This window comes from Trifolium pratense, linkage group LG3, assembly GCF_020283565.1.
Source record: "Trifolium pratense cultivar HEN17-A07 linkage group LG3, ARS_RC_1.1, whole genome shotgun sequence".
Lineage (NCBI taxonomy): Eukaryota > Viridiplantae > Streptophyta > Magnoliopsida > Fabales > Fabaceae > Trifolium > Trifolium pratense.
Window position 1 is genome coordinate 16,609,358 of NC_060061.1, and position 10,155 is coordinate 16,619,512.

General features: G+C 34.0%; 1 protein-coding gene across 1 annotated transcript; it reads right to left on the bottom strand.

The window, feature by feature from the left end:
• Window positions 1-4,991: 4,991 nt before the first annotated feature.
• On the bottom strand, window positions 4,992-9,694 carry LOC123916350 (calmodulin-binding protein 60 B-like). The gene is made up of 8 exons (XM_045967789.1): window positions 9,322-9,694; window positions 8,678-8,753; window positions 8,135-8,193; window positions 7,283-7,776; window positions 7,047-7,207; window positions 6,729-6,932; window positions 6,235-6,469; window positions 4,992-6,090 (listed from the first exon to the last, which is right to left on the bottom strand). The coding sequence occupies exons 1-8, from the start codon at window positions 9,420-9,422 to the stop codon at window positions 5,537-5,539; spliced, it is 1,884 nt and encodes a 627-aa protein (XP_045823745.1). The 5' UTR covers window positions 9,423-9,694; the 3' UTR covers window positions 4,992-5,536.
• Window positions 9,695-10,155: the final 461 nt, after the last annotated feature.

Below are 10,155 nucleotides of genomic sequence, written 5' to 3' on the forward strand. Positions count from 1 at the left end.
TTCCCTCGAAGATATCCTTAAATATACAGAAAAATATATAGCATCAAAGAGACTGACAAATTGGGAGGTGCCATAGTTTGAGGGAATATGAAAAAAAAATAGTGTCGAATTAGTAAGGTGTTTTGTGTATGAGTATATAAGCATCTACTGTACGTCCTCTCCTAGAGTTGCTGCTCCTGACTTTGGAGGCATCACAACATTTCCATACTCGACAGGAAACTCTATCACCTGACCCACATGAATAGGATAGTCCTGCTGCTGCCAACGAGCAAGCCACCAAACCCTGATAGATAGTGCTGCCTGAGGTGTGATGAACCCTCATGCTGTTGTCGGGAAGTGACAGTCAGGTCTTCAATCATGATGGTAAGTTAGGTGGAAAGTTATTGTTACAGGTTTAACTTTGATTGGAGTAAATAAAGGGATGCACTAAGTTTTTTTGACAGAGGATGTACTACTAAGTTAAATTAAACGAATTTATCAACAAAAAAAAAAATAAATCAAACGAGTTTTGCTTAAAAAAGGTAATACAAATAGGGGTGCTGATGCTACGGTGGACCATCTTCATAAGTGGTCCATCGTAGACAAGTGATTAATACTAACGAATACGAATTTTACAAAATTTATGGTTGGATTGAAAGTTTATATAGTATAGATCATCGATAAATTTTTTTAGAAAAATTGAAAATATTTTGATATGTTATTGAAGTCTATTAAGATTAACGATATTTAAGAAAAACTGAAATAGTTAATCTTAATGAGTTTCAATAATATATCAAATAATTTTCAATTTTTCTAATTTTAATTTATGGATAGTCTATATGATATAAACTTTAAATCCAACGGTGGATTTTGTAAAATTCGTATTCGTTACAACGTTATTCATGACTGGTCCACCATAGACTACTTGAAATAGTGGTTCATATTAGAATTTATCACCATCAATAAACTTTGTTTTTCTCATATTATTTTTCTTGGGTAGAAAGAGGGGCGGAGCCCTAAAAAAAAATTAAGCCGCAATATATTTAGGGGTTGCTATCCTCATAACATTAGTTAACAATAAATCATCAAATTAGTCTCATATTGACAGCTAATATTAGCCAACACATCTGACATTTATTCGTTTCACGGTAGAGATGATACACATCTTCCACTCTAATTCAAGTAAGTGACGGATTTGTTGAACTAATCTCCAACCCACGTAAGGTTAGTGTAAGTAAGATGTTTGTTTCCCTCTTCTCATATTTCTAAAGATTTGTTAATTGTACTAGTCAGATTAGTCTGAAACTCTATGGTGACAACAAACCTAAACTATTCACTTAGTGGACGTTGAGTATTATCCTTTCATTTCTCACACAGATGATATTATATCTTTTGGTTGTTTAAACAAGTTTAAACAACACTTGTTAGAATTGTTCTTGATTAAATTATTTATAAGTGCACATAGACTAAGAGGCTGATTTAGTTTGTAAGGTCAGATATAGTTCGTTTACTAAATATTACATCATCTCCTAAAAAGGTGTAGGTGATTTCAAATATTGGTTTTTATTCTGCATTGGTTCCTTTCAATATTCAAGTACAATTATCGCCAATGTACCAAGAAAGCGAAAGTTTTATTTTATTTTATTTTGTTCTTAGGTCTTTTACTTTGAATTATTCTAATCACTATTGTATCATTAATTTTAATTTGTATAACAATATGGAATACTATTACATAGTTAAAAATCACATGGAACTCAAGGAGGCCAATAGTGATGTACAACAGATGTCGAAGATATAGGTAAAAATAAAGTAATAGTTATATAGTTATTAGTATATTGCATAAACTATAATAATAGTTTAAACCTAAAACCATATGAAAAATAATTTATCATAAAATTGTTATGATATTTAAACTCATAAAAGTAACACACAAAAATGTAAGTACTTATACATTTGTTATGCAATGACTTTTTTTTTTTTTTTTACCTAAGCAGTACCCTTAATTCAGGGTTTCAAGGATTAATATCGATTGAACCATCTTGAGGAACAAAACAGCAGCGGGGGCCGGCGAAAGAATACCGCCCGTCCACTCAAATTGCACTTCATCCTCTATTATATAGAGTAAGAGGAGAATTATTTTGGTTAAGAAAAAAATGCAAGGTTAGTGTAATTAGTAAGACGATTGTTTTCCTCTTCTCATATTTCTGAAGATTTGATATTTGTACTAGTCAAGTCAGTCTGAAGTTTTATGGTGACAGCAAACCCAAACTATTCACTTACTGGACGTTGAGTATTCTCCTTTCATCATTTCATTTCTCACATAGGTGATATTATATCTTTTGATTATTTAAACAAGTTTAAACGACACTTGTTAGAATTGTTCTTGATTAAATTATTTATAAGTGCACATAGTGATCATATAGACTAAGAGGCTGATTTAGTAAATATTACATTATCTCCTGTTATTTTTCGGTTTAAAAAATCGGTTTTGAAAATTAGCAACAAAGAAATTACTGGTCGAGTCGCAGTTCGAAACACTCTCTTTAAGACGTTTCACGACACTACCCAAATTGTGCAAGGTAGACTATCAACCGTGAAGTTCTCAGGATAAAACAGTCAATTCAATAAATACCGTTCTCTACTGCACTATAGAAAATGGGCAGAAAAACACCTTCGATGGTTTAAAGAACCAGTCTAATATTGATATATGAATATCAATTCGAAGTGGCAACAATCACTTTCTGAAACAACAAGAAACAAGAATTTTTGAAGTAAGTTATATAGTTATTGGTAAATTACATAAATTACAATAATAGTTTAAACATAAAACTATCTGAAAAATAATCTATCATAAAATTATTATAATATCTAAACTCATACAAGTAACACACAAAAATGTAAGCACTCATACATTTGTTATGCCATAGCACTCGCACTCAAATTGCACTAAATCCTCTATTACATAGAGTAAGAGGAGAATTATTTTGGTTATGAAAAAAGTGCAAGATTAGTGTAAGTAAGATGTTTGTTTTCCTCTTCGGTAACTTTGGGTTTGGGCCGACCCTTTCCACAATACGATTTTTCAATTAACTATATTCCATGATAACCGCACTAATAAATGGAAAAATATATATATACATACAAATATGGTTACACAATGTCATAACATAGTAAGCACAATGTCAATTTTTCAACAAAGATATGAATTTTAGCATGTTTTATAATAATTTTGTTTATAAATTTCATAACATAGTAATAATAAAATGTTTATTCATAACAATGTAAACACAATGTCAACAAAAATATAAATTTTAGCATTTTAGTAATAATTTTGTTTATAAATTTTCTACAGGATATCATATCATTTGCTACAAAATTTCTACAAAGAATCGTTTGCTTTTAGATTTCGATTATGCGATTCTTTCACATGTTATGTTTCTTTGATACTTGATTGAAATTTCTTGTTGATTCTTCTATTTTAATTCTTGATTTTAAATTTATCGCTAAACGTTCTTCCATCTTCAATTTTTTCATCATGCTATTCTTATTTATATATTCTCCCCAAAAGGAATGAACATCGCTTTCTACAAAATTGCAGACATATCGGAATTCATGCATGGATGCCCACCGTGATATGCTTAAGAGGCTTCCACGAGTTACATTCATGGAATTCCAAGTTAAAAATTTATGCTACAATCAAATGAATTGTCTTGGTACTTACTAGGGTTGGAGACTACAATGTAACATGTTTGGATAAACGACCTCCAAATGTTATCGACGATCGATACTCTTGGGGGAGAATGTTGAGGTGGACGATTACGAAGACCTTGTTAACAACGACAACGATTGAACATTTAATTGTTGAAGAAATTGAATTTCAATTGACAAATTGTGTTTTGCTTTCTAACTTTCTAATGAATTAGAACACTCAAAGGTATGGATGCAAGGAGATGACATATATCTCCTCCCTCGGACACACTATGCTTTGCAACTTCTTTTTATAATGTTGGTCCGAGTAAAAAAAAAGCATAGTAAGTTTATATGTGTCTGAGGGAGGAGATATATGTCATCTCCTTGCATCCATACCTTTGAGTGTTCTAATTCATTAGAAAGTTAGAAAGCAAAACACAATTTGTCAATTGAAATTCAATTTCATACCTTTGAGGGAGGAGATATATGTCATCTCCTTGCTTCCATACCTTCGGTTTATACCAGTAGTTGGTCCGAGTAAAAAAAAGACTCCTGCACTTTGTTTTTCAAGTAAGTTTATAAGTTCGATCTTTAACTTGTGTATGAAAAAAATAAAAAAAACAACTAAGGATAACACCTTACTTGTTTTTCAACGGTAACTACTTTACATATTATACATACAGGATCCGGATTTATTGCTGTTGAATTTTAACGCAGTTTCACGCAGTAATAGATCGCAGTCATCCATTACAGATTAGACGGTTATGATTTAACACAGTTTTATATATTAAAACAATGTCAGCCACATGTTTTAGATCAGACGGTTCTGATATAAAACTGTGTGAAAACTGCACCTTTTTGTACGGCGTTAAATCCCGTTCCATACATATATCATGGTTACAAAAAATATTGACTACAAAATCTCAAATTTTACTTTTTACTCCCACTCTTCTATACCATATGATACGGCAATGAACTCTACCATAATTTTTGTCAATAATTCTAAACCATCAATTTGAACAGCTTGTCAATTCCATCTTAAAATGATTTATTCAATCACAACTACATTCAAGAATATAACAAATCAGTTGTAGCATCTTAGTAGATGATCACAGGACTATTTTTTTAACAGCGAAAAATTTATTAACGGAGAAAGAGAGAACAGAGTACAAGTGGTACTGAACCCACCAAGAACCGATAAAGTACAAGAAGTACTCAAACTCTACCTCACAAAGATGATTACAAGACTACTAAACCATTACAAATTATGCAGGCCGGTACTGGTGCTGAAACATTCATATAAAGCAAAAAAGCAGTAAACATAAGTCCAAGCATTCACCAGTTCCAATTGATAACTATTCTTATGCTACACGGCAGCTGCACAAGACACATAAATTAGGTTGAAAATCTAACCTACTTCAATCAAGCAATTGACATCAGTTTAAAACGGAATACAGCCTAGAAAATATTAAGTTACAGCTAAATGTCCCGAGATTTAATACTCCGACCTTGCAAACATTAAACAACAAATGACTTCAGTCCAAAACAGGCGAGTTTTTGAGCCTTTAAAGGTTATAGACATGAATGCTGGATGGAAAATATCACAAGCAGCTAGGAGAGATGTTGCAGAGCTATATTCTTGCAAATGCATGTCTCTCTGCACAACTGATTATGAATCATGGTACAGTGGTATTTTTAAGCTAAGCGCACCAAATAATTCAATCCAGGTTTCATGTCCTTGCTCATAGTCATGCTGCAAAATTTGAGCATGATAGAAACTCTTAATGTTAGGAAATTAGCCTTAGATGGTATAACCAGAAAAATTATTGTTACGGATCATAACAGATGAGCAATTCCTCCAAGATCGTTAAGAGTCATCTAATTCAATGAGTTGAGCCCGTCTGTCAGCAGCCCTCTTTCGAACAAAAATACCCCATCTCAAAGCTGCCTTAAGCTTGAGCCATCCCACAACAGCTTTGCCTGAGGAACGGTTTGGGTCATCATCAAAATTGTAGCTCATGTGGTTTGCAGGCATGTATGTAGATGAATTAGGGTACCCATCTTCGTGAGCATTGAAGGACGCATGTGCATGGTTTCCCAAGTTAAAAATACGGAGAAGATGCTGCATATCATCATTTTCTAGCATCTCGTGACTTTTAATACGTATTTCTTCCTCTGGGAAGAAGTCTTCAACTCCTCCATAAGTCGAATTTGAAATACTGGCAGTCTGGAACCCATGTGTGGCTGTTTGTGGCAGACCAAGACTTAGCCCATTTTCATTTCTTGGAAGTTGAACTTGGTGGGGAGCACTCATCAACTGACTTTGTAGTGAAAATGCATTATCATCAAATTGGATAGAAGAATTAAGATTAGTATTCTGTGATTGCATGGAGAAGCTGGTAGTTGTGCTGTCATGATAACCTGCAGACATATATATAATCAGCAATCAAAAAATTCAAGCAGGGTCACTGTTTTCTAAACGAAAAAATCTATTGAGCGAAACGGTTTGCAGGTTGACATGGATTTTGTTGCTAACATAAGAATGTTTTGCAAGGAAATATATACCTCCAACTGTTTCTCCTGTATCCATTGAAGGTTGGCCTGTATGTTCTGGTTGTGGCAAACTATGGATAGAAGTCTGCTGAATTGAGTTTGGGTACTCAAGGGAACCTATGAGAGCTTGAGGATGAGCAGTATCCAAATTTTGGTCCTGATTGTAATTTTGTAGAGACTTGCCATCATACTCGATAACATGCATCCAATTATCATATGCTTGCTTCACCAACGTGTCTACATAAACCTACAACAGAAACCATTGGGTTTAATTAGAAAAAAATATCATCTTTTTATTATAAAATAGTGAAGCCAATTATGTGTACATCTTTTAGTTGGAATCTTTCAATATCATGAAGTGCTTGTAACAGCAACCAAATCGTGGGGAAGAACTCAACTTATGTCATATGGCCTCAGAAGTCAGGTTAATCATGCTATGGAAGAAAGACACCGGTATGATCCGAATTAAAACCTAAATCTAAAATATTCTAAGCATGTGCACTTACCTTTTGACTCTCAGAGAGAGAATCAGCTGAGTAATACTGGTCATTGGCAATTAAGCCGCTCAATTCATAAATGTGATTGAAAACAACACCAACGTTTCTTGCATCCTCGGGATAATATACATAGAGTTTTCCACTGAGTACACAAGTCTTTGCGTGCTCAACAAGGATATCCCACATCTTATTTGACATGCCGCTCCCAAGAATCTACATAAGAAAGATAATTAGTCTATGATCAAACATCTCACTTCCTAATTTCCTATATAAGTAAGGGAAGAGTTTACATTAACAACCTAAATGAGTAAAAGTTAAGATTCTTACATTCCGCAATCTCTGAGAGTCTCTGATCACAAGTCTTAGAAAGTCTTCAACATTATATATTCCTGCTTTATTTAGCCTTTTGTGAAAGGAACCATCCTTACCAATCTTCTCCAGTCTCCAAACCTCATCATGCAAGGCAGGTGGATAGTGTTTCTTGTATACTATAGTCCAATGAAAATCTCGTTAAAACGAGTCTCATATAAACATATAACAAATATAGAGAAGTTATGACTTACATTCTCCACGATGATCCTTAACAGTGAAAGCTTCTGATTTGGCTTCACGAATACGCATTCCTTCACCACAACCTGAGGCAACTTTAAGCCCCAATCTGAACTTCCTACTCCTTATCCAGCTGGAGTTGTCGGTAAATGAGATCTCACCCAGTGTCCCTACACCGTCCTTTAATATGACTTGTAGATCGCCAGACAAAAGAGGCCTTTTTCCTTCCCGCTCTTTCACAATATGACTCTCAAACTCTTCTTCACCCCAATTTTCATCATCCTCATTATTGAAATCCCCCTCAAGAACAAAGACATCTAGTTTGGCACATGACTCTGGGCCTGATGTGACAACTTGGCCTGAGTTTGCATCAACCAAAACAATATGTATGGCTGCCCCTTGCTCACCCTCCACTTTCCCACCAGTAAAAAGGGGAAGGGATAGTCTGGTCTTGAAGTGCAATTGTAAATTTTTGCCATCAGAATTTTCTATGCGCTTTGGAGAAGACCTGAAATTATTTAGAGCATTGGGAAAACTAAGTCAATATACTGCAAACAATTGTGATAATATAAGCTGAAATAAACACCCAATCACCAAATATAATAGATTGCAGTGTCATCCTTCAGCCTAAACTCACAAAAATTGACTGATGATATAGTGTGTCAAGCCAAAGCGATGTTGGGAGGCGTGGAAAGTTCTTCTCATTTTTTAAAAGGAATGGGATGTGCCAAAATCAAGATTTGGCCTGAATTTTTAAATTTCAACCCAAATTTTTAGCGGACTTAGCAGACTCGACAAGCCTACCAATCCTGATTTATTTTGACACTCCTGAATAACTAAACAAGCTAGGGAAACAAAGAGTATACCTCCCATTAAGCTTTGTTGGACCTAGTTTTGCCAAAGCACGCTCCACTTCTTCACTAACCTGTTACGCAGAGAGCAAGAAAAATAAGATACACGACAGATGAAAAAAATTTATTATGCCAAGTAACATACATTCACTTCATTTACAGAGATGCTTCACAAAATTACATTTGACAACACTCTGAGATACAGACTCTACGGGACTACCGACTCCAGAAAGCCTCTCATAGTCTCATAGACGAGTACATGAAAAGAAAAGAAAAAACTCACCTCACCTCACCATTTTTTATTTGAATAAGAGATCACTAAATTACTATTCAATTATATCTAAGTCTCGGTTCAAACCAATACCTACGAGGCTAAAGAACAATAAAATTTAGCTACCAGACATTCAGCCAGGAGATATTGTTTTAGGGGCCATTTGGGTGAGAAGCAGATGCAAGTGTGTTACCTTAAGGTAATACAGTCTAACAAATCAATTAAGAAAACACAAAAACAGATTATCATATTAAGAATTAATACCACAATGAATTGAATTTTCTTACAACTCTGCGTAGAATAGGCTCCAATGATGAACACAGTTTCTGCAGACTGTCCACCTTCAGAGCTTCAACAATTACACTGAAAAAAATATAAAATAAACAAATTCATTAGCAAGATTAAGTCCAAAAATGCTTAACATTACGATAACCAAGCTATACCGCCACCAAAAGATGCTTAACATTGCAAACTGAAATAAAATTTTGCCCATTTTGCCTTCTAAATCAGTGGTACCTATGTAGCACCGGTATCCGACACAGATAAACCTAGTTATACTCAATTACTTTATTAAAATATTATTATCAATGTTTACCTATAAAGCATAGACACTTCTCAGATTAGCATCGACACTTATAATTAAACTTAATTATGTCATTTTCTCAAATTATTATCGGTGTCGACGTGTTAGTGTCCGGTGTCTGTGTCTATGCTTCATAGATGTTTACGTGTCGGTATGAATGGTATGACGACCAATGTCCGGTGTCTATTCAGTGATTCCTTGTGTGCCAATACTTTTCCATTTTAAACAAACAAAAAAAAGTAAGCAAGAAATGAAAATCATAAAGTGTTTGATAATTTGATTATTTCACACAAACATTGCAATTAAGCTGAATCTAGCTTAAAGAACAGTAGAAAAGCAAGGATTAACCTAGCCAAAGCAGGTCGTTTGCGATCAGGCTGTCCATCATCACCAGAACTGGAATCCAAACTTCTCTTCTCCCTCGGCACATCAAGGTACCTCCCATGCATTATGCTTATTCCCTGTTTGGTTACTCAGAAAGAAATACTAATAAGTAACTAGAAACGGTGATTAATAGTTGGTTTTAAAGTTAAAACTTGAACTGTTAAATTTGACTGAAAAAATGAAAAAAAACAAAGATGGCGCTATTATTATTGTGAGCAGCCAAACATCCAAACAGGAAATGTCTGAAAAAGTAGAAAGTGCAAAAAGAAAAGTTGGAAAGAATACGGAAACTGAGAAATTTCGGAGAAACGTCTCTTAGTTTTTGTGTTATGGTCCCAACCCAATCGTATTTGAAACTGACGCGCTTTTTATTTGTCGCAGGTCGCGCCACATAGTAAACTGCTTCATTTTTAAGACAAGTTTACTGTTCATCGTTTGGATTCAGAATCTTTTTTTCTTTCTTCAAGTTTCATCATCATTTTATTACCACGTGGTCTCATTCCTTAGGTCACGTCACAATCCCTTCTAAAATATAACAAAATATTCTCGATATAGATTCATCAATTATTTATGCATATCATCTGCTCTCTTCGACTCTAAATATAAAAGGAAAACTATATTTTAAATTTATTAAGAATTTAATGTATTTGGTCTATAATATAAGTTAAATACATTAGATTCTTAATATATATATATATATATATATATATATATATATATATATATAGGGGTTTTCTAACTTAGACCCTAGTTAGGTCTAAGTTAGCAAGGTGCACCTTTTCAATTGGACCAAAATAC